Below are 25,934 nucleotides of genomic sequence, written 5' to 3'. Positions count from 1 at the left end.
GCAAATGCCACAAAAATATTTCATTTCCTATATAGTGCAGGAAAAGATAACTTCGACACCATAAAATGTGAAGAGAGAACAAGGCAAGCAGGTTGAGAGGTAGACTGAATTCTTGAATAAATTATGTGCTCCTAAAGTTCAGCCTCACAGCACATACAATTCAAATTGCAAACATTTCTCAGAGAAATTTGGATCGCCCTTGGATAGTTGAAATACAGATACTAAAATTCACAAGAACTAAGTGGCTACACCAAAAAAGAGAATTGAAGAATTCAGTGACATTTTGGACCTACTCCAAAAGTTATAGGTATCATCCAACCTGAAAGTAATGTCATCCAAAAGCTGATTTACTTCATCAATAATGTTATCACCTTAGTTTCACTGTACAGTGGTCCAGTGAAGAAAAAACAAAAAAATATATATGAAATCTGAAAGACATAAAATATATGGAAAGAATGGCAATAAATAGATTTTAAAAAGCTTCGAGGGCTCCATCAACAAAACGGATGTTTCTCATCCAACTAAAGTTAGATAAACTTTCTCTATCCAACTGAATAAAGGACGACAGCCTCACTCTCTATTCCCTAATGGGCCACAGGTCTCCACTGCCTCTGAAGTTTGACATGAAGGAAATTTACACATTTTACTATAAAATGACTTGAATTAGGCCACAAACACCTGAAGGTTTTTGACAGAAGTCAGAGTACACTTCTTACTACATAGTGTTTAGCAGCAAGTGCATTTTCCTCTCTATTTTCATAATATCATATAACCAAAGCCAAGCCAATTGGATTCCTTATCTCCTTTATAGTCTTACCTTTATAATTAACTTTATTTTTTCCTCTCATGGAATCTAGAATAAGAGAATATTTAGTGTCAGTACATCCAACTAAATCTATTTCTGTATTCTTCTAATTATAAAAATGATACATGCTCCTTGTAAAAAATTTCAAAATACAGAGAGTTCAAGGAAAATAAAAGGTCTCAGGGGCACCTGGGTGGCTCAATCAGTTAAGTGTCTGCCTTCATAACCCTGGGGTCCTGGGATAGAGCCTGCATCGGGCTCCCTGCTCAGTGTGGAGTCTGCTTCTCACCCAGCTCCTGCTTGCTCTTTGTCACTCTCTCTGAAGTAAATACATAAAATCTTGGGGGAAAAAAAGGAAGATAAAAAGTCTCCTGTGGTCCATCTTGTAAGTAACCAATACTCATAATATAAGTCTGGCCAGGTCTTCTTCTATGCTGTGTACATATTTTTGAAAAATTGTATGCCACTTTACACCATTAAAACCTTTTCCTACATTTAATTTACTATGACTATTTTTCCTTTTTTTTTTTTAAGATTTTATTTATTTATTCATGAGACACAGAGAGAGAGGCAGAGACACAGGCAGAGGGAGAAGCAGGCTCCATGCAGGGACCCCGACATGGGACTCGATCCCAGGACTCCAGGATCACACCCCGGGCTGAAGTGGCACTAAACCACTGAGCCACCAGGACTGCCCTATTTTTCCATACTACTAAATATTTCATTTAAATTTTAATGATTCACATAGAGATAACATAATTTGTATTGATATATTTTAATTTATAATCTCAAAAATATGAAAGACAAGTCAGATCTTTAAAAACTACACACATGGGATATAAATTTTGTGTCATTGGCAGTCTCCTGAGTTGACTCCTATTCGTATATTGGCTCTCAGTCAGGAGGATTCCCACAAGCGAATGGATGCATTTCTTTTTTTTTTTTCTTTTTTTAAAGAATTTATTTATTAATGAGAGACACAGAGAGAGGCAGAGACATAGACAGAGGCAGAGAGAGAAGCAGGCTCCACACAGGAAGCCTGATGCGGGACCCGACCCCGGGTCTCCAGGATCACGCCCTGGGCTGAAGGCAGACGCCCAAGCACTGAGCCACCCAGGCGTCCCAATGGATGCATTTCTTATCCATTCACTGAATATGGAGCTACCCCCTTACCCTCTTCTCCCTAGTCTGCCCCAGCTGAAATGTCACATCCTTTATTCAAACACACAATTATTGTACACCAGCTGTTTACTAGGCATGGTTTTCGGTTTTGAAGATAATGGCGTTAAGTTTGAGCTGCCTATCAGGTATCCAAGTGGAGGAGGATGCAATTGGTGATACAGTGCTAGAGGTCAAAAATAAAAAACAAGTTGGGAGTTATTTGTATATTGAAGGTAGTGAATGCTAAGGATTGGGTAAGGTCACTAAGGAGTACAGGTAAAGAAGAAATAAGAGTACAAGGACCAAATCCAGGGATATCTTTACCTTTAGTGGTAGAGAAAATGAAGAGCAGCCAGCCAAGATCAGTGAAGTAAGAGAGAGCTAAGAAGAATGGTTTCCTGGAGGTCGAGACAAGTAGATTCTAGAAGGAAGAAGACCTCATCTGTGCCAAACGCTGTTTGGGTTGAGAGGGGGAACTCTTGGATATGGACTTAGGGAAGTCATTTTAACTTTGGTAAAACCAATGCCTGTGGAATGGTAACAAAGAAAGCCCTATGGCAATGGATTTAAGAAAAAAAAAAAATGAGGGCAAAAGATGAGACTGTGAGTAGAAATAAATCTCTTGGAGTTCTGTGGTAAGAAAAGAAAGAAACTAAAGTTTTCCTACAATCCCATTGCCATCCTTTACCAAACTGAACAAAATCCCTCTACTGTATATTTTTACTGAACACTATATTTTTTCTTCAAAACAAGACAGTTGCTTTTTTACTTTATATTTTTCTATATGATTATTTCATTATTGACTATTACCCCCACTAAACTATAAACTCTACTAGGGCAGAGACTTTTACCAGACTAAATTAAATTTAATACTTTTAGTAGAAATGCCTCTTTAATTGTATTCCAATTAACATTTTAATGAGTATAAACTGATTAATGTTAAGGATGGAAGCAGTTTTAATACCTGTTCAGAATTAAACCTAAATTGCAAACGTTTTCTCCATGATAATATCTATAATTTGCAATAGTTCTAGATTAATAGCTCTTAATTTTCATAATGCCAACCGTGTCTTCACCCAAAGCAGGGGAATGTTGGGCAAAGTATATTTTTCAATAATCTGGTTGCAACCAATATAAATGAACTATTCATCAAACAAGCGAAAAAAGAAACTATTAGTACAGTAAGGAAACTACTTTCAAAAGAGAACTACTTGAAACTTGAAACTTCTATGCTAGGGATAAAGGTTTCCTCCTATATTGTTATAATGATCCAAGTACACAGAAAAATAGATAAAATTCTTAGGTACTTTAAGAAAAAATTATAAATCTGATCAACCTTATACTTTATAGAGGGTTAGCTTGAGGTCTCCACAGATTACAGAAGTGATACTTTATACAATGCCTTTTCCTTCTCCTCTAAAGCAGACCAATAAAATAGAGAATTCAATCTGTTTAATGACAGATTTTTTCCTAATAAAGCACAAAACAAAAACATAAACATAAACATATATGAAAGCAATAGACTTACCAGAAATATGAAAAGAATATCTCAAAGAAAATTCTTCCATGGCCAAACTGACATTGTATGTGAAAATCAACATCATTAGAGGACCATAAGTCTTTAATGAAGGTGAATTTCCTCCACACAATTTTCCTAACCCAGAATAAAGAAAAAAATAAGCATACGAAAAACTTAGCTCTCACAAAGCAAAATAAAAGTAAGAGGAAAAAAATCCTATTTTTGAAATAATGAATTTATACCATTTATCCACTCCCAAGAATATAAAAATAAGAAAATTAAGCAGAAGAAAATCCTATTAGAATAGAGAGAAAGAGGGCACCTGGGTAGCTCAATGGTTGAGTGTCTGCCTTTGGCCTCAGGTCATGATCCTGGGTTCCTGGGATTGAGACCCACGTCAGGCTCCCCACAGGGACCCCGCTTCTCCCTCTGCCTATGTCTCTGCCATTCTTTCTGTGTCTTTCATGAATAAATAAATAAAATCTTAAAAAAAAGAATAGAGAGAAAAATATTTCAGATTCTTGAATCTAAGCAATCCTAAGGAAGGAGCTCTAAACCAACTAGAGCACAGGATCTGTTCCTACAATGTCTAGAATAGTCTAGGTAGATCTCTTTAAAGTGATGTATTATAAAAGAAGATGACACGGTCTAGCTAGGTCTCCAGGGAACAAATTATTCGTCAGGGAACAATAAGCTAGCTAGGTCCTCAGGAAACTTATTCTTGTCACCAGACTGAGATAAAATAAAGATATATAGGGAGTATATTTGAGCTTCAGCTACATACAACCTTCATTTATCTACAGCATAGCCAAATGAATAAGAGGCAAGGTGTAGCAATTGGCATGCTTTCTATGACAAACCATTTCCAATTTTAAGTGATCATACATAGTATTTTTAGAAACAAACATTCTAACAAAGATAGTTTGCTCTAACATTCAATAGTAAGTATCGAAGTTTCAAGTGGACAATTTTAAGAAACTTCTGTCTTATAGAAAAACTCTCTTTTTAGTAGACAGATGGCCAGAGGATCAACTTCATTGTGACAAGAAACGAGATTTAATTTAGATTGTATAGGAACTGATAGGTGAATACTCACTAACCTTTCTTATCTGTGAAAAGAAGCTAATGGTTAAGCCAGGGCTCTATGTTCTCAAAATCATGTGGGTCAGTAGTTTGTCATCTCGTGGGAAATGAACAAAATAAAAATCAAAAGCTCTGGAGACTCTGGTTTTAATTTGAAATTTAATCAAAGCTGAGTCAAAGATATTGGGGCCTATAAATTTATTTTTACAGATTTAAACTTTCTAATACTGATTTATAAACATTCCCTATGCTATTTACCTTATACCTTTCTCAGAGTTATTGGAAATCTGGTTTGTGATTTGTTTTTAAATTTTGTTACTATCGAGGCAGAAGTTTTTAATTATATAGGACTTTTTAAATAATTTCCGGTTTCTTCAGGTGCTTTTATATGAGAAAGTCCTTCTCCATCAATAGTTAAGATAATTACCCATTTTTTTCTACTTTGTAAGGAAAATGCTCTTTAATTGGCTCTTGTACAAAGTTATGAAAAATATAATTTACATTTTCCTCTTTGATTTGTAATGCCACATTTCTCATCTATAAATATTGTATGCCTTCCCTTTTGGTTTACTTATTTCTATTCACTTGTGTCTCTATGTGTATTAAAGTATGTTTTAATAATATCTGACAATTTGCCTCATCACTTAAAAAAAAACCTTTGGGGATTCTGGTTTTAATTTGAAATTTAATCAGGGCTGAGTCTCTCAAAACATTTTCAGCTAGTCCTATTTATTTTAAAGATAAATAGTTACTAGGTTTCTATCTCACTCTGAAAAAAAATTACCATGGGATTTTGCTGGGAAATATACTATATTTACATATTAATTTGGTGTGAATTAATGTTATTTCTGTTTTCCAGTTTTAGAACATGGTACATTTCTCTGTTCATATTTGTATGGTTGTGTGTGTGTGTAAAGTTCTATATTTGCACAAAAAAATCACAAATTTTAGGGTGATGTCAAAAAGAAAACTATAGGCCCCAAATGGAGTAACTTTTGTGAGGTCATGTCACCAAACTGGGTCTTAATACCTAACCTAATTGCAATTTCAACCTACCCTGGAAATGCAGTCTTAACCAGTTAGTCGAGAATTTTCTGGTCAGCACCAATGAGGTAAAGTGTCAAAGGGGGCCTCTTCATTCCCTGAAGGAAGACAAGGTATATGTACAAGAGCGCCTTCCTTTTCTTCTGCTAACTATCCTGCCCTCTTTCTATAAAATCCTTTCATTTTGTACGGTTCCTCAGAGCAATCCTCTCCTTGCCAGAAGGAATCTTGCCTGATGCATGAGTCCCTTAATAAAGCAAATTAGACCTCCAAATTTATTTGGTTGAGTTTTGTTTAACAGTTATTCCTAGTAGTATGTTTTTTGTTGCTAATTATAATTAAAATGATTTTTCCATTATATCTTTTATTAATTTTACTGGTGTGATTTTAAGGTTGTAATTACTGTATACTTAATTTATATCTATTTTTTCTCACATGACATAGTTATATTATATGTAATACATTTTTCAATATCGAACTATCCTTGCATTCTTGAGATAAGTTATATTCGGTTATGTTTAATATTTTGTAACCTATTGACCTCAATCATTGAGTCAACCCCTGGAACTTGCATACTTTACTGGCAAAAATTGAAACATTAGGAAGGAGAAAGGAAATGGTACATATGTTTTATGAACTTATTCTAAGAAAAGTAGGCTTATAGTTCATTAACATTATAAAGTATAACTGATACAGTTAATGTATTCTTTCCCCTTTTTTCTTAGTTTCTTTGTTCTTCCAACTTTGTGTACTCTGACACCCCACTGATGGAGACGTACTAGGGAAACAACAGTCTAATCTCTTCTAAGCAACAAAATTTTCTTAAAGATTTTATTTATTTATTCATGAGAGACACACAGAGAGAGGCAGAGGAAGAAGCAGGCTCCATGCAGGGAGCCTGATGTGGGACTCGACCCCGGGACTGTGGGATCATTCCCTGAGCTGAAGGTAGATGCTCAACCGCTAAGCCACTCAGGCGTCCCAACAACACATTTTAAGAATAGGAATGAAAGCATATATTTATAATTCAAACATGGCAGAAGCTTGCTTTCTTTTATATTAGCATGCATCCTCTCATTTAATTCCCAAAAGAGTCCCCTAAGTAGTATAAGTAACAGACATTCTATAAGGCAAGAAAGGAATAAGTGTAAATAATTTCTAAGGATACTGTGGGCAGATTCTGCATTCTCCCTGCTAGAAGCTGTGGCCTTGTTCATACCAAATGGGCTCAGGAACCAGGAACTATCAGCATTTATTAACATTTGCTTAGGTAGAAACAGGAAGATTTTAGTGCATCTACTTCTGGGATGGTAATGTAAATCGGAAGAATAAAAGGATGGTGGTTTAGCAATAGGCTGTTTTAGCAACTCTGGCAGGATCCTATCTAGGGGAAGAGGTACACTGGTATCTGGATCTTTCTTAGGGAGTCAAAGGCCAGCATCATGCCAACATCATCTCCCTCTGGGCAGTCACCTGGTGTCATCAGACATAAGTGTCCTTGACTAAGTAAATCGAGAATTTATAGCACACATGTATATATGTGGTGGTTGTGACAGTGAGTTTCTCTTCTTGTAAATTATATTAAAAACTAAGATAGATATTACATTCTCTTGTCACAATTCAGGAAACAGGGTCTGAGAAAGCTTTGGGAACATTCCCAAAACTATTTAACTACTATATAGTAGAACTGATATCTGGATCCAGCACTATCAGATTTCCATCTGGACTGCCATTATCACATCATGTTGTGTAATGTTGGTCAGCCAGCTCAAGCCCCATCTCATTCCCTTTGTCCCTAGTCATCTCCTAGTCAGGCATGGCTATGTGACCAGTCTGGCTGGAGGGGGCTTAAATTTGCAATAGGATTCCTGGAAATGTGTTTGTTTTCTCAATGGTATACTCCTTTCTCTGTGTCCCTTCTTCCTTTTTCTTCTATGAAATAGTGAGAACTGAAATAGCCATTATGGAACCATTAGGGAAAGGCCAAGAGAACTGCCATAACCTTAGCCTTGACAGAGTTGAACGACTGAGTTAGTGACACATCTGAAAAACTCTGAAGTTTTCTTTCTTTCATTCATAAAAATCAGTGTAAGTCACTGTAGGGAAGTTTCCAGCTACTATTTAATTGATAAACCCATTTAATGCCTTTTCTGGTGGATATCATTTTGCCTGATTAATATTATACTCTCAATTTCTTGTGTTACATTTGCCTAAAACTTCTTTGTCCATCCTTTATTTTCAGTATTTCTGGGCAAGTTTAATCTAGGTATGACCCAAATAAGCAGCATATGGTAATTGGGTTTTGTTTTTAACTCAGTCTGAGAGAGTGTTAATCTCAATTACAAATCTAAAAAATAGCAAGGCCATTTCAGTATCACATAATTTACATCATCTGTAAGTAACACTGAATGTAAAACAATCTGGGAATATTTCATTTAAAAAAAAATCAAGAACATAGTGCTTCATGGGACGTTAGTTACCTATTATTTTTTTGCCTGATCCAAATCCTTCATAAACCCACATATGACCCTGACAGGCCAAGGGTGTTGGCTTCATCTGGAAGTTGATAATATCAAGACGAACGATGTGGTTTAAGGGGGCTGATAACTTCCAGTGGCAACTATGGCACAGATAAAAGAAAGTCAGGAATGATTTCCAAATAGCACATACTGGTCCTGACTTCGTTCAGAATTGTATGCATCACTGTTATGGACTCTTATCTGCTCCTTTGTGCTTGGGTGAAAGAAGGATTTTTTACTTTAAGTTGTAACAATTCAAAATATTTCTAAGACTTAATTTGTTAAGATTGTTAATTGAGTTCACCCATCACAGTGAATGGTGGATCAATCATATGTAATCCTTTAAATTCTGACTGGCAATCTGAGAGTTAAGGACATACTTTTCCCTGAATTTGCCCCCAAACTTCCCCAAATCATATAAATTTACTTAGGAATGATATTATGCAAATCTTCACTTTTCACTTCACACTTTAAATTTATCCTATTGTCTAATTCAAGGAAAGTTCTCTGTTTTAGCAATTTAAATAGCCACTTATTGAGTACCTAATATGTGCTAGAAGACTCTATGTACATTATTTCAATCTCCAAAACAGATGGAGATTTGACTTTCCACTTTACCTAATAAATGATATCTTTTGTTGAGAAAGTACACAATTTATCAATAGGGACGATCTTTTATATTCAGTCTTTGTCTAATGAAGGTCTCAGACCAGTGATTCCCTCACAGTCTATTACTTCAAGGAGAGGAGGCAGGGAAATAATGCCTTAAGCAAGGGTTGCTGCTTGTCAAAGGATCATTCACAAACTTCTTTCCTCATAATAAACATTCCTTCCTCACCTCATAGTGGTTCTGTGAGAGTATCTTGGGATCTGAATGATTCCTCCTAGTTTAGTCAGAATAACATCCTCACAGGTGGCCATATATTCTTGGTTTGAACTCTGGAGAAGTTTGGCAGTTTTACTGCCCTTTGGACCTAAAAATACAGAAAAAAAAGAGGCGATGAAAATAAAATTAATCTTTGAAAGGCTTATGATAATGCCTTTCAGAGCAGAGAAGTCACTTTTCCTCCCCGTTTTAGAAAAAACATGAACAGAAGTGGTTTTACTGAAGAGTATCTGAATCATTCAAAGATACTGAGAACAGCACTTTTCTCAGAATTGTCTTTGGCACAGCATCAAGTCAATGGATGAGAATGTGGAAAAACTATAGATAATGCCAGTTCTCTGTACAATTCCATCTAAAAGCAACATTTTTAATATATTTTTTTGGGAAAACAGTTTCATATGATATGCATGCATTTCTTTATTACTCACTGAACTTTTTCCCCAAATATCTCTCTGCAGTGCTTTTTGGTGCCAAGAAAATAAACTAGCTTTCAGTTAGTTACCTATACTTACCAAAAGTCAGAAAGCCTTATTAATTACTTGTTCTAAAATGCAATCTGATAAGTCTGAATTGCTTAGCATTTACAGTTATAATGCTAGGACCTAATATTTGTGTAGTTTATCTTAAATACTCATCTTAACCTTTTATGATTATAATAATATCAGTATAAAGAATACTCTGATACAGAGATAATAAATTATCCATAGCTAGTCAACCAGCTAACAGTTAAAACCCTTATATTCTTATCCACAGAAAAGGCTGTGGCATAAAAATCACATGAGGGTAAAAAAAAAAATGTCTTGAAATCAACATATCGTAGCCACATTCAGAATCACAATTCTGGATGATTTACAAGTCAATCAGGTTATCCACTGAACAGTTTCTCTTTTGAATCTGACCAATCTCAGATCCCTTAAATAGATTGTCCTTTCAAACATAAACTCCCCACAGAAACACCATTTCTTACAAAACAATGTATATGTTTTGAAACATCTCTAAAAAGAAAAACATTGATTTTTAACTTTATAAGTTTATAAAATGATGAAGCATACTTTGGACTGTAAAGACAATATAACTTATGCCCAAAGCACCTTGCACAAGGGAATGAAATACCACTCTCACCAGTGGTCCGGAGCTCATGAAAAGCATTGAATAAAGCCCTCTCCCACATAATTTACCTAGGTTTAAAAAAAGTGAAATCTAGTAAAACATAAGAACTAAAATTTTTTTAGCAGTTTCTCTATTTTAGGTATGGCAATTATTTTTATTTTTATCAAAATATATTTAACATGTGACATTGTATAGATTTAGAGTATACACCATTTTGATGTACACCATTTGATGACAAGATCTACATATTGTAAATGTCTGCCACTCTAGTGATAGGTAGCTTCTATCACCTCTTATCATTACCATTTCTTTTTTGTAATGAAACTAGTTAAGATTTAGTCCCTCGGCAAGTTTGATGATTCTAATAACAAATGTTGACTATATTTCCTATACTATGCATTAGATCTCCAGGACTTGTCAACTAGTTATAAGTTTGTACCCATGAGGTAGGAATTTATTTCACTCTGCAAAATGAGGGAAACGGCTCCAGAACTCAAGTGACTCACCCGAAGTCAGACTGGCAGGGTAGGGACTCAGGATCTAAACCCAGGACCATGAATTCAATTCCTATCACAGTCTGCTATGTCATATTGCTCCCTTGAAGGACAGAAGGAAGTAAATTACTTCATCTTTAAAATGATGCTGCTCTGCCATTTTTTCTTCTAGTAAAGTACCTACATATTAAAAATAACTCACTATGAAAAACCCACGATGGAAAACAGTCTACCTGAAAATTTATTCTTTCCGTATAGTCCGTCTCCTTTTGATTGCTTCAGGTTGAGGACCTGAGTCAAAGATGAAAAAGGAAAGTATACCCATAATTCTAAAACAATTCAGACGCTGATTAAGAAGATGTGAAAAGAACATGTGAATTTCTTAGGATCAAACCCCTCTACTATAATAATAAGTCAGTATTATCCTATAACATTTATCAAAGTGTCACCTGCTCAGAAAGACATTTATTTGCTGGTTATACTACATACAACTGTATGGCATATCTCATATTCTTCTCTTTCTTCCTACTTGATTTTCCCCTGGCTCATCTACCTAATAATATATATTTTGTTTTCATAGTATGTGTCCACTCCCCACTAGAATAGCAGCTTGATAAGGGCAGGGATTTCTTTTGTCCATTTTGTTCACTATTGAATCCCTACAACCAAGAAGAGTTGGTCTCTAGCACCTAGTATATCCTTCTTACAAGTATCTATGGAACAAGAGAAGGAAGAGGTTACATCAGATTAGAAAAAAAAAGCAAATAATATTAGATGGTATGACACATTAAGGTAAATGATGTTGAAATATTATTTGAAAAATAATCAAATACTTATTTGTAGCAAGTAGAGATCAACACAACTCTTGAGTGAGTGAGTTGCTGGCTCCCACAGGGAAAAAGATAGCATTTACAATATAGAAGAATACTATCTGGCTTAAATATGGGGTAATACCTCCATTAGAGTCTTGCAGTTCTGCTAGCTATCATTTGAAGAGAAAGAACCATTCTACAAGTTTCAAGCTGACAATTTCAAATCAAAGAAATGCTAGGTTGGAAAATTATAGGGATTCCTCAGTTAACCCACAACAAAGCCAAGCATGGTTTTCAATAGATTATAAAGATGAATGTAAGTTTTCCCAGAAAATGTTTCTCTTTATATGTGAATCTAGTATATAATAGAGTTGCTACCAGTTGGAGAGAAAATAGTTTTTTCTTGAAGAAAAAGATAGCATCACTTCACCGTATGAAAAAAACATTTCCTTAGGATTAAAGAAGTTTATAAAAAAAATTTTTCTGAACTCAGAATGAACAATGAATATTTATAAATAAAAGCAATGAGATAAATCAAAGATCAAAGGTTTATAGATAGATTTAAACAAATTTTTAAATGTTTACATCAACATATAATAAATATTAAGGATGTGCCTGAGTGGCTCAGTCAGTTAAGCATCCAGCTCTGGGTTTTGGTTCAGGTCATGATCTTGGGGTCATGAGAGCGAGCCCTTTGTAGGGCTCCGCACCCAGCAGGGAGTCTGCTTGAGATTCCTTCTCCCTCTCCTTCCCTTTCTGCCCCTCCCCTCACTCACATGCACTCTCTCTCTCTCAAATAAATAAATAAAGTCTTTTAAAAAATTAGAGGCAAATGGCAACCTTATGAATAAGTACTTGCAACTTATGAGAAGGGAAAAATATATGTATAACAGCTTTCATAAACTGATAAAAAGAATAATACCAAAAAATGGATGGTAATGACAAAGAAATAAAAAATACAAATAGCTAACCAAAATTAGAAAAAAAGCCTCCATTAATGATTTTTAAAAAGTAAAAGTGCCTATCAAATTGATATATTCAGTTATGGTGCAAAAGGCTGCCATGTATTGCTAATGGCAATGAAAACTGATTTAGCTTTTCTGAAGAGTAATTTATCAGTACACAGTCATGAAAAAAAAATATTCTAAGTCTCTAGACATGATTCTAATTTGGGAAGATATAGTAAGGAACAAAATAGCAAGATCCCTGCTTTCATGAATCTTTTATTTTAGCCAGGTAAATTAAAGAAGATGATTTCAAACAGGGATCAAGGCTGCCAGTGAAATAATCTGCATAATATGATGAAAAGGACTTTGGGAGGGAATAAATGGCACTACTTTAGACTGAGAAGCCCTCTTTGACCAGGTGACCTATCATTCATTCATTCACTCATTCAATGCCTTCCTTCCCCCCCACCAAGATTTTATTTATTTATTCACGAGAGATACAGGGAGAGAAGCAGAGGGAGAAGCAGGCTCCCTGTGGGGAGCCTGATGTGGAACTCAATCCCAGGATCACAGCCTGAGCTGAAGGCAGATAGTCAACCACTGAGCCACCCAGGTGCCCCTCATTCAGTGCCTCCTACGTCTCACATACTGTTCTAGGCACTGGAGAGACTTCAAAGATGAAAGTCTTTACCTTCTGAAAACTCACATTCAATAGAGAAAACACAAACCACAAACATGAAAACAAATCATAATGTTGGAAGATAATAAGTGCTAAAGAAAAGGGGGAGGAACTAGGAGGTACCCAAGCAGGAAGTGATATAATTTACAGAAATGAAGGTAGGTATCATTCAGGAGATGACACTCTGGGGGTGCTTGGGTGGCTCAGTCAGTTGAGCATCTGCCTTCAGCTCGGGTCATGATCCCAGCCAGGGTCCTGGGATCCAGCCCCACAGCACACTCGCTGCTCAGCAGGAAGCTTCCTTCTCCTTCTCCCTCTGCCTGCTGCTCCCCCTGCTTGTGCTCTTTCTCTGTCAAATAAATAAAGTCTTTAAAAAAGGAGGAAGAGAAGGAGGAGGAGATATTCTAGCCAAGACTTGAGAGATGTGAGGGACAGACAAGGAGCTCTCTGAAGAGCTAGGAGGAGCTGGACAAGGGGCCTCAGGTGAGAAGGATAGCACCTGATCATGTGAGTCAGGAAGGAGGACAGAGGGCCATGCTAGGAATTCTGAATTTCATTCCAGCAACAAGAAGACCTAGAGCTGTTTCAATCAAGGTGGATGGGGGAGGCCATCAGATTGCAGGAGAAAAATGAACAAAGTGGATAGGCCAGGTCTAAATGAGACAGTATTTATAAAGATTCTTTAAATAAGTGTTTTGTGCCCTCTAACCAAACGATTTCATCTCAGAATTTATCCCAAGAACACAGTTTCATCATCAGAGGATTTTTCTGGTCTTCCGCATGTATGTGCAGGCATACACTTATTTTCTTCCCAGGTGTCCCCATCAACCAAATGATTTCCAAAACGTTCCCACCTCCCTCCTAAGAGCGGTACCACCCCTACACAAACAGGAGGTATCAACTTTGTTTTGTTGCACAAAACAGGGTTGCCTGCACATGAAATGAAATGAAAGCTAGTGTATTATTGGCAAATATTTTAAATTCTGCCATTGTAAAAACCTTTAATATATTTTGCTTTATTTTAAAATCCAACCCCCACCTCCTACCCACATCTGATTTTTAACCATCTTAATTCCTCTTTCATATACATTTCTGGCATCCTGGCATAGTTCCAGTATGCTTGAAGAATTTGAACTCTCTTGTCTTTTTTCTGCTTGAATACACATACGTACAAACACATACACACACACTCAACCTCTAGTACACCTGTTTTGTAAATTCAACTTTTGAAACTATTAAGAGCCTAAGTCTGCTCTTCTCAACCCCAATTCCGAAATATTTTTAATCTAAATATGACTCTGATATACCACCCACAACCTGTATTGTCAGACCATACCACCCACAACTGGTCCCCGAATTACCACTTTCTTATTCCTAGAAGATTTTAGCAGTCATTTTTCTCCAACAATATTTTTGCCACACATCTTGCTGATTTCAGTACCCATATAAATGATGAGCCCAGCACTGGAGTTTTTAATTTCTCAACCTCTTTCCAATGATTTTGTTCTCCAGCAGACCTCAGCCACCCAACCCAATGGTCAGCCCCCAGGGATGTGATCCTCAGCAACAACAACACCTTCCATATCTCACTTTCAAGCACTGCTCTCTCCATCCACAACCTTCTATCTTCTCAGCTCCCTCCAATGCTCCTTCCACTTTTTGAGACCTGCTATTCATCTTCCCAACCACCTTTCCTTTGCCCCTCTCTCTCACCCTCATTCACTTTGAAAATATTAAGTGTGCCTTAAAAAAAAAAAAAAAGGTGGGATGCTGGGTGGCTCAGCAGTTGAGCATCTGCCTTTGGCTTAAGGCATGATCCTAGAGTCCCAAGATTGAGTCCCACATCGGGCTCCCTGCATGGAGCCTGCTTCTCCCTCTGCCTATGTCTCTGCCCTCCCCCCTCTTGTCTCTCATGAATAAATAATAAAAACTTTTTTAAAAAAGTCATGCCTATTACACGAATCCACATTTTGGTGGTAGTGTTACCCAAGTCAAGCTCTCTCCTGATCATAAAAGCTGCCTATACCAAAAGGGCTCCCAGCAGAGAATTGAAATGCCATTACCTGATACCCTTCTCTCATCGTGGCTTTCTTCATAAATAGTCGCAACAGAATCTGGACACACAAGAGACCAAGGCAGTGACAGATACTCAACTGTCAATTTTGCCATACTGCTTGGTGACACTCTGAGCACCCAAGAACATTCCAGTTTTCCTCTATAATCCAGTGGATATCTTGGAGTTGAAAAAAAGCCTCTGGGTTCTTCTGGTTCCACTTCAGAGTAACAACCTACAATTCAGAGCACACAGACACCAGGGACCAACATAAACAAAGCAAAGCAATGCAAAGTGAGCCTCCACCACAAACCTGAAAAATTTAGGCTTGCAAGAAGAAAATTAAAACTTTATTATTCTCTTTCACATGTCCTTGGGTAAAAATGATCATCCCATTGAATGTGTCCTATTTTCTTGAAATGAGATTGTAGTAGAAGTTAAATTATAATTATTTAAAATTTCTTTTCAAGGAATCTTTTAAATGCCTTAGAAGATGCACAGTGGATATGCAATCTCTACTTCCAGCATGTTTTCATTTCCTTCCTTCTTTGAGATGCAATGAAGGTCTGTTCCGAAAAGCTTCACTAATTTCACTGAGCATTTATCTTGCTGGGACAAATGATCATATTCATGGAATTCGTGACTGAGATCAAAAGAAGGAGAATCTGCTGATATATTTGAAAGTCTCTCACTTCCTCCACTTGCTCTTAAGTCCAAGGACACCTTTGGACCTGCAGGGCTACTTGCAGAGCTTCAGATGCCTGTGGCTCTCTGGCCCGCTGATCCTATAGTCAGCTGCTGCTTCTTCATGTTATATATACCCTTGACTCCTCCTTCTTCACCTCTGTGTATTCCTTTGACAAAAATCCTCTGAGCAATTACATATTGAAATACTCTGCATTCAAATGAACATATCTTAATGTAGGAGTTTTCGTTAATTAATTAATGTGTGATTATATATGCATTGCCATAGAGAAATTAATGATCTGAGGTGACAGATACATAAATATACTTTTATGAAGAGTAGAAATGAGGAGTGGCAGAAAGTGAAGAAGGGAAATGGAATGTTATAAGAATTCAGGATTCTATTCAATTGCCTAGTCCCATTATTTTCTTTGTAAATTCTCCCCTTCATGTATATGGCTACTGTAATCTAATTTAGATAGTTATAGACCCACCTTGATTTAATAGTAACCTCACTGATTTCCCAGTCTTTAATCTTTCCCACCATGCCCTCCAATCTGGGATAGTGTATGAAACAAAAGAATTAAGTTCTTTCCTTGCTCAAAGCAACTGAAATTGTGCAGCTTGCACTGTCTTTCAGACTCTGGCCCCAACATATCTTTTCAATCTCTTTTTCCTGTCCCCATGAATCCTCTATGACAAATCTGCCTGGAAAGGAACCAAATCATATAAAGTCATGAATTCCCAATCAGTCACTTCTTTTTATAAATGGGCTAACAATCCTCTTGTGTAAAAAGCAAGTGGTGGGAGTGGGTGGATGTTAAAGATAGGATAGTTTCAACATTTTAATGCCTAGAATATTCACAGAATTAAAACAAAACAATACCCTTTCATATGTAAAACTTGCAAAGTTCTTTGGCATGCATATGTATTTCTGAACATATACAAATGAGAAATATCTTCTCTACATTTTAACAACGTTTATTTTCTGAATGGGACAGTTCAATGAATATATTAGTTGATCACTACCACCACCACCTGTTGACTGTTGCCAATCATCATGCCATTTCTATTTTAAGTGCTTTGTCATTTCTATTTTAAGTGCTTTGTATGCATTAATTTACTTATGCACTAATCACAATTGTTCATTTAACTCAAACCATCAAAATCATTAGGTTTAAGGATCTTGGGCCTAAATCTGCTCTTCATCTCAACCCCAATTCCAGATTTATTTTTAATCTAAGTAAGACTCTTTGATTCTTGTGTTGTCAGACCATACCACCCACAACTGGTCCCCGAATTACCACTTTCTTATTCCTAGAAGATTTTAGCAGTCATTTTTCTCCAACAATATTTTTGCCACACATCTTGCTGATTTCAGTACCCATATAAATGATGAGCCCAGCACTGGAGTTTTTTAATTTCTCAACCTCTTTCCAATGATTTTGTTCTCCACCAGACCTCAGCCACCCAACCCAATGGTCAACTCCCAGGGATGTGGTCTCAGCAATAACACCACCTTCTATATCTCACTTTCAAGCACTGCTCTCTCCATCCACAACCTTCTATCTTCTCAGCTCCCTCCAATGCTCCTTCCACTTTTTGAGACGTGCTATTCATCTTCCCAACCACTTTTCCTTTGTCCCTAACTCTCTCTCATCCTCATTCACTCTTTTCCTAGCTTAAATTCCAAAATACATCATCTTAATCCCTTCCTACTACACAATGCCTTCAACACCCTTATACTCTTGCATACTTGGGAAAATCCATTCTGATTGAATCTACTCTCCCATCTGTTCTACATATATGTGCTACCCCTCAGTGTCTCCAGAAGAAAACATACAAATAAACTGGTCAGTCTCCCTATAAATTCATGTTATTAATCTCAGAGGCTTTTATGTTGCCCAGCAATCCTACTACATTTTCCTAGTACATGCACTTTGTCACTTTTTTGAAGAACTATTTCATACTTCTTCTTTTCTCTTAAAACCCTCAAACCCTCTTCAACAATCCTGCTTCATCTGGTAAGTATATAGAAGCAATTAGAAAATTGCCAGAAGCTCCCATCTCCACATATACAGCATAAGTCTGTCTCCCATCCAGCAACTATGGATGAATTGCACTTTGCTCTTCTCTGAGACCAACCTCTCCTGCTGAACACAAGATCTCATCCCCTCTCTCCTACTGAAGGTTATCACTCTAGCAATTCCCCCTGTCTTCTGTAGCCCCTTCAACCTTCCCCCACCTCTTCTAGTTGCCTACTGAGCTTGATTGTAGGTGGGGTGGATGGGGGTAGAGACGATGAGAAAGAAGATACTGTGACCACCTGGAAATAAAGAATGATGACATTATAGAACTTTCATCTCCCTACAGGTCTATTACAGACTTCTAATTCTCCAGCTGCAGTTTCATTTTAAATAAAAATAAAAATCCCATTAGCAAACAGACACTGACAATTGTGGGAGAATTATAAATGACTAACACTGATGCTAGTTGTAGTTCTCTCTCTCTCTCTCTCAGGTCCTCACCTACCCAGATATCTGAAAATGTAAGGACCTTTAATTATGTAGGAATAAACAGGTCAGAATAATTCTTTCTATGCACTCCTTCAAAATTCAAATCCAGGAACTTGTTCACAACCACAGGTTTGTTTTTTTTTTTCTTTACCTGCAACAGCTGTATCTGTGGGGGTAGAAAAGAAACCCAGATGGTCACAATGACAACACTCCTCTCCTTCAGTATAAACTACTAGTCAGAATGAAAACACAGGGTTTATCCTATTCCAAAGAAAATTAGTGAACATAGACATGCAAAGCTTTTTGCTAAATTCTTACCTGCTGAATTAATTGGATAACATGAACATCTATTACCTGGTCCAAATGCATTGTCCGTTGAAGGCGTGAGTGGTGGTAACTGTTGCCTTGTTAAGGTTTTGCTTTCATTATTTATCTGAAGTGAAGCAGGACCTGTACCTGGAGAGAGCATGTTAAAAATAAATCAAGATGAAAGCCTCAAAAGAAAATGTAGTCTATATCAAAACAGCTTTTGTCAAAAGAAAATGCAAATCTAGGATTATAGCAGCCTCAGGAAAAGTTAGTTTTACTCTCTCTGCTCAAGGGAGAATGTTTTCTTACAGAATTTTAATGTGCATTTTAATGTTTTAGAAACTAAAATAAATGAAATACTACTTTATGTTTTTTTCTTTCATAATGCTGATTTCTACCACACTCACTTCTTGCAAACCTACTCTAAAGAAAGAGGAATTGTTTTTATAATATCTGAAAAATATTTACCTTTCATTTTGAATTGGATCCAGTCCAAGAAGACACTCACCCTGGCAAGTACATCTGGCTTCCTTGGCTGGGCACAGCCAGCTTCCCAGCTGACAATGTCATATAGGACAAAGGGACCTTTTTCACGTCTACACACTAATGGGCCACCACAGTCTCCCTGAAACACCAAGAAAATATGTTCTAAAAATTGCTTTAACCAGAGCTTCTGCCTTCAATTTTGGAACAGGAATAATCAATAATTTATTCATAACACATTTCTTTAATGAAAAATGTTTATACTTCATCAATTTGTATACCTTTGAGTCCTTAAACTCAAATAAGTAAAATCACAAAGATATTACAACGGATACCACAGAAATACAAAGATTCATGAGACTACTATGAATAACTATACACCAAAAAATTGGATAACCTGGAAGAAATAAATAAATTCCTAGAAATAAACAAGCTGCCAAGACCAAATCATGAGGAAATAGAAAATCAGAACAGAGCAATATGAGCAAGGAGATTTGAATCATTAATCAAAAACACCCCAATAAAGCAAAGCTCAGGACCAGATAGCTTCACTGGTGAATTCTACTAAACATGTAAAGAATTGACTTCAATTCCCAAACTCTTGCCAAAAATTGAAGAGGACAGAACACTCTAAAATTATTACACAAGGTCAGAATCACCCTGATATCAAAGCCAGGTAAGGACACTACAAGAAAACTACAGGCCAAAATCTCTAATAAGCACAGATGTAAAAATCCTCAACAAAATACTAGCAGACTGAATTTAATAGCATATTAAAAGGATCATACACCATGATCAGTGATGCAAAGATAGTTCAACATATATAAATTAATGAATGTGATACATATTAATAGAATGAAAGTTTAAAATTCATGTTATCATATGAATAGTACAGAAAACGTATTTAACAAAATGCAACATCCTCTCATGATAAAAACTCTCAACAAATTGGGTATAGACAGAACATACCACAACATAATAAAGGTGATATATAACAAACCCATAGCTAACATCATACTCAATAGTGAAAAGCTGAAAGCTTTTCCTGTAAGATAAGAAATAAAAACAAGTATGCCCACTTTCACCATTCCTATTCAATATAGGTTTAGAAGTCTTAGCCAGAACAATAAGGCAAGAAAAAGAAATAAAAGGAAGGAAGGAAGGAGTAAAGCAGGAAGCAAGAAGTAAAACTGCCTTTATTTGTAGAGGATATGATCTAGGAAAATCCTAAAGACTCCATCAAAAACTGTTAGAACTCATAACAAAACAGAACTAATTAATGAGTACAGTAAAGTTTCAGGATACAAAGCAAACGTTCAGAAATTAGTAGTGTCTCTATACATTAACAAAAAAATGTATGAAAAAGAAATAAACGGGATTAAGGAGGGCACTTACAATGAACACAGGGTGTTGTAAGTAAGTGTTGAATCACTAAATTCTACACCTGATACTACTATCATACTACATGGTAACTAACTGGAATTTAGATAAAAACTTGGAAAGGAAATAAGGAAAACAATCCTATATACAAAAACGTCAAAAAAATAAAGTGCTTAGGAATAAAATTAACCAAAAAGGTAAAAGATCTCCACACTAAAAACTATAGACAAAATAAATTGATAAAGATACAAACATATGGAACACATAATCCTAATTTCAAAGATCAGAAGAATCAATATTGTGTCCATACTACCAAAGCCACCAGTAGATTCAGTGAAGTCCATTTCAAAATTTCAATAGTATTTTTCATAGAAATAAAAAAAAATCCTAAAAATCATATGGGCCCACGAAAGACCCTAAATAGCCAAAGAAATCCTGAGAAGGAACAAAGCTGGAGACATCACATTTCCTGATTTGAAAATATGTTACAAATCTATGGTAGTCAATGCAGTATGATACTGGCATAAAAAGACACATAGACAAATGGGCTAGAATCATAAGTCCAGAAAAAACCTAACATATGCAGTCAACTAATATTTAACAAAGAAGAAAGAATACTCAATGGGGAAAGGATAATCCCTTCACCAATGAAATTGGGAAAACTGGACAATAGGTAGAGGAATGGAATTGGTCCCTATTTTATACTACTCACAAAAAATTAAACTTGAAATGAATTAAAGACATATATAAAGCTACAAATGTAGAACTCCTAGAAGAAAACATAAGGATAAAGCTCCTTGGCAACAATTTTTTTTTATATGAAACCAAAAGCACAAGCAACAAAAGAAAGAATCAACTAACTGGAACTACTGAAAGTAGTTGAAAGTAAAATGCTTAAGGCAAAAGAAACGAAAGCAAAAATGAACTATTGGGACTTCATCAAGATAAGAAGCTTTTGCACAGCAAAGGATACAGTCAACAAAACTAAAAGACAGCCTACAGAATGGGAGAAGATATTTGCAAATGACGTATCAGATAAAGGGCTAGTTTCCAAGATCTATAAAGAACTTCTTAAACTCAACACCAAAGAAACAAACAATCCAATCATGAAATGGGCAAAAGACATGAAGAGAAATCTCACAGAGGAAGACATAGACATGGCCAACATGCACATGAGAAAATGCTCTGCATCACTTGCCATCAGGGAAATACAAATCAAAACCACAGTGAGATACCACCTCACACCAGTGAGAATGGGGAAAATTAACAAGACAGGAAACAACAAATGTTGGAGAGGATGCGGAGAAAAGGGAACCCTCTTACACTGTTGGTGGGAATGTGAACTGGTGCAGCCACTCTGGAAAACTGTGTGGAGGTTCCTCAAAGAGTTAAAAATAGACCTGCCCTACGACCCAGCAATTGCACTGTTGGGGATTTACCCCAAAGATACAGATGTAATGAAACGCCGGGACACCTGCACCCCGATGTTTCTAGCAGCGATGTCCACGATAGCCAAACTGTGGAAGGAGCCTCGGTGTCCATCGAAAGATGAATGGATAAAGAAGATGTGGTTTATGTATACAATGGAATATTCCTCAGCCATTAGAAACGACAAATACCCACCATTTGCTTCAACGTGGATGGAACTGGAGGGTATTATGCTGAGTGAAGTAAGTCAATCGGAGAAGGACAAACATTATATGTTCTCATTCATTTGGGGAATATAAATAATAGTGAAAGGGAATATAAGGGAAGGGAGAAGAAATGGGTGGGAAATATCAGAAAGGGAGACAGAACATAAAGACTCCGAACTCTGGGAAACGAACTAGGGGTGGTGGAAGGGAAGGAGGGCGGGGGGTGGGGGTGAATGGGTGACGGGCACTGAGGGGGGCACTTGACGGGATGAGCATTGAGTGTTATTCTGTATGTTGGTAAATTGAGCACCAATAAAAAATAAATTTATTATAAAAAAAAGAAAGTAAAATGCTTGTATATATCAGAAGAATCAATCAACAAAATAAAAAGGCAACCTATGGGATGGGAGAAAACATTTGCAGACCACTTGTTTGATAAAGGGTTAATATCCAAAATATATAAACTCATACAAACTGATAACAAAAACAATGTACCCTAAAAAATAGGCAGAGGATATGAATAGACATTTTTTCCAAAGAAGACATACAGATGGGCAACAGGCACATGAAAAGATACCCAACATCACTGATCATCAGGGAAATGCATATCAAAACTACAATGCGACGTCACCTCATACTTGTTAGAAGAGGTATCATCAAAAAGACATAAAAAAATGTTGGCAAGGATGTGGAGAAAAGGGAATCCTTTACACTGTTGGTAGAAATATAAATTGGTACATCACTATGGAAAATAATATAAACATTCTTCAAAAAGCTAAAAATTTACTACTATATGATCCACTTCTGAAATACACCTCAAGGAAATAAAAACAGGTTATCAAAGAGGTGTCTGCACTCCCATATATATTGCAGCTTAATTCACTATAGCCGAGATAAGAAAACCTATTTTTCTGTCACAGGATAAAATTAAAAATATATGATATTTATAAAAATATGGTATATATATGAAATGGTATAAAAATATGGTATATATATATATACATATACATGTATATATATATGAAATGGGTTATTATTCAGCCATGAGAACAAATAGAATCCTTCTCTTTCCAACAACATGGATGGTCCTTGAGGACATGATACTAAGTGAAAGGTCAGAGAGCAAAAGACAAATATTATATGATATCACTTATACTTGGTATCTAAAAAAAGCTGAACTCAAAGGAACAGAGAGTAGAATGATAGTTACCAGGGAGTGGGGGATGGGGAAAATGAAGGAGATCTTGGTCAAAGGGAACAAAATTCCCATTATAAGATGAACAGTTCTGGGAATCTAATGTACAACATGGTGACCATGATTAACAATACTGTATTATATATTTAAAAGTTGGTAAGAAAGTAGATCTTAAGTGTTCTCACCACCAGGAAGAAATGGTAATTATACGAGGTGATGGAGGTGTTGATTAACTCTACTGTGGTAAGCGTTTCACAATATACAAGTGCATCAAATCATTACACTGTATATCTGAAACTTACACAATGTTATATGTCACTTATCGCTCAATAAAGCTATAAAAAGCCTATCAGATTTGCACTTTAAGGCAGCCTTTCTGATTTTCACTCTCTTTTTCTTTGACAGAAATGTATTTAGACTCAAACTAAATCCTTTGTCTTCTGATAAAAAACTGAGCTTATGACATTTGATGTAGCTATTTATTTTATATGAAGAATTTCACAGAAGAAATCCTCAAGTAGGAACAGGGAGACAGATTCCCTAGTCTGTAATGTAGAACAATTAACATTTTCTCTGGATGTAATTTTTCTCCACATGAAGTAAGGTTATACTTAAGACTTCTTTCCAGTTTGTAAGTGGTCTGATGTGTCAAGTCAGGTTTATTTTATCTTTACATTACTTATTCACCTGGTACCAATGTATACCAAATAAAGAATTTTTCTTGCAATTACAAACATCCCATGATCCAGAAAGTGTCTGTCTAATTCATCTTTTATCGTCAGGGTCTATCATAGGGCCTACCATATGGTAAATATTCACTAGGTAAATGGTACCTATTTATTTTCAAAAAATTATTCAGTGCCTACTGTGAGCTAGGCACTCTAAGCAAGAGAGTATAAACAAATTAGATGGTGATAATAGCTATAGAGAAAATATTCAGAGCAAAAAGTAGAGAATAAAGGCAGGCAGTTGTGTGTGCTTACATACCCGTGTAGGTGTATGTCATTTCAATAACATTTGAGCTAATACACAAAAGAAGGAGCTGGGTTTTCAAAAGCCAGGAGGAATAGCATTTTATTCAGAATTGATATCTGGGCTAAGTAAGGCCCCAAGTTAGGCAGGATGTGGTGACTTGTTATGGTCAGAAAGTAATCAGTGTGGCTGAAATATATAAGCAAGAGAAGAGAAGTATGAAATAGATTCGAAGAGTCCGCAGGAACAAGACATACACCACTCTGTGAAGACAGAGATCACCTTATAGGTCAAAGAGCTCAACATTTTAAAAACAATCTAGGATGTGTTGTGAGCAAATAATAGGATTTTTTTTTAAAAGATTTTAATTTATTTATTCATGAGAGACACACAGAGAGAGGCGGAGACATAGGCAGAGGGAGAAGCAGGCTTCCGGCAGGGAGCCCGATGCAGGACTCCATCCCAGGACCCTGGGATCACGACCCAAACCAAAGGCAGATGCTCAAACACTGAGCCACCCAGGTGCCCCCAAAGCATAGGGTTCTACACTGCATCTCTGAAACTCCGTATTTCTGCATTCCAACATTCTCCTTCACCTTCCTGGATGAGAAATTACATTACGCAGGTCCATTACCTCTGAGCACAAACAGGAGGGTAAAAATCAACTACTTGATAGAAATACCAGAGTCCACCTTATCAGAGTTTCTGAAGTCACCTTGTTACTAATCTAGTGTTCTTTAGCTAGCCACATTTCTTAGCCAGAATCTCAAATTCTACTTTCATCCCCTTGTAAATTTGGTTGTGCTGCAAAGGGACAGTTGGATGTCACTGAAATAAATGCCCACCAAGATCATGATATTTGGGTCACCTCTGTCATGGACCTAATTCCCTCCCAAATTCCCCTTCGCTTTCTTGATATCGAGTAAGGTGTTCCCTTAAAGTCAGATGCTGTCAAACATGACAGAGACAACAGAGCCATTTGTGATTTCCTTGATTTGAAGCAGAGAGAAAAACCATCCCTCAAAAGGGGAAGAATGACCACATTAATTCAGAGCACTTTTCTATTTGATTTTTATAATATAGCATTTACGTCTTCTAGCAAATGGTGTGAATGCCCATCCCATATTCATAAAGTCTTTCAGTCCACATCCTAGCACTGGGTCTGAGGGCTCTTCCCCTCCTCCACCACATTCACAAGGCAGGCCAGAAGTGTGAAAAGTGCAGCAGAGGGATCAACAGACCCGTTCCCCAGCAGCCCTCAAACTATGGCTTCGGGGAAGTTGTTATAAAAATATCCCAGTTCCCTCGCCCCTTGCATGGGACAAATATGTTGCGTGCATTTTACACGTTGCAGGATTAAACTCAGTCCCCTTATTGTGGTAGCTGACTTAACAGCACATCTCACATTTCCTGTCTTCCCTTCCCTAGACCACCCTCCTGACTTTCCTACCAGCGATGTCTGCACTTCCTAAATAGACCATCATACTTGAATCTTTGTCTCAAGGTCAGCTTCTGAGAAATACAAATTAAAATACAGAAAACAGAATCTGAGTAGTACTTGATACCACAAAAGGGTTTAACCACCAGAAACTGATATTCAGTGTCAAGAGGGGACTTCCTTCCTTCTCGCCTCACATTTTCACAGGGAA

General features: G+C 36.6%; 1 protein-coding gene across 1 annotated transcript in view; it reads right to left on the bottom strand.

The window, feature by feature from the left end:
* The window catches only part of OVCH1 (ovochymase 1), a 70,833-nt gene that overhangs the window by 10,847 nt on the left and 34,052 nt on the right, over positions 1-25,934 (bottom strand). The window contains 6 exon segments of the mRNA XM_049102889.1: positions 8,093-8,232; positions 8,970-9,105; positions 10,070-10,195; positions 15,123-15,347; positions 18,667-18,762; positions 19,090-19,246. Coding sequence (XP_048958846.1) covers positions 8,093-8,232; positions 8,970-9,105; positions 10,070-10,195; positions 15,123-15,347; positions 18,667-18,762; positions 19,090-19,246 — 880 coding nt within the window.

Source organism: Canis lupus, chromosome 27, assembly GCF_003254725.2.
Source record: "Canis lupus dingo isolate Sandy chromosome 27, ASM325472v2, whole genome shotgun sequence".
In the NCBI taxonomy this organism is placed as follows: domain Eukaryota; kingdom Metazoa; phylum Chordata; class Mammalia; order Carnivora; family Canidae; genus Canis; species Canis lupus.
This window is presented reverse-complemented; position numbering and strand designations above follow the sequence as displayed.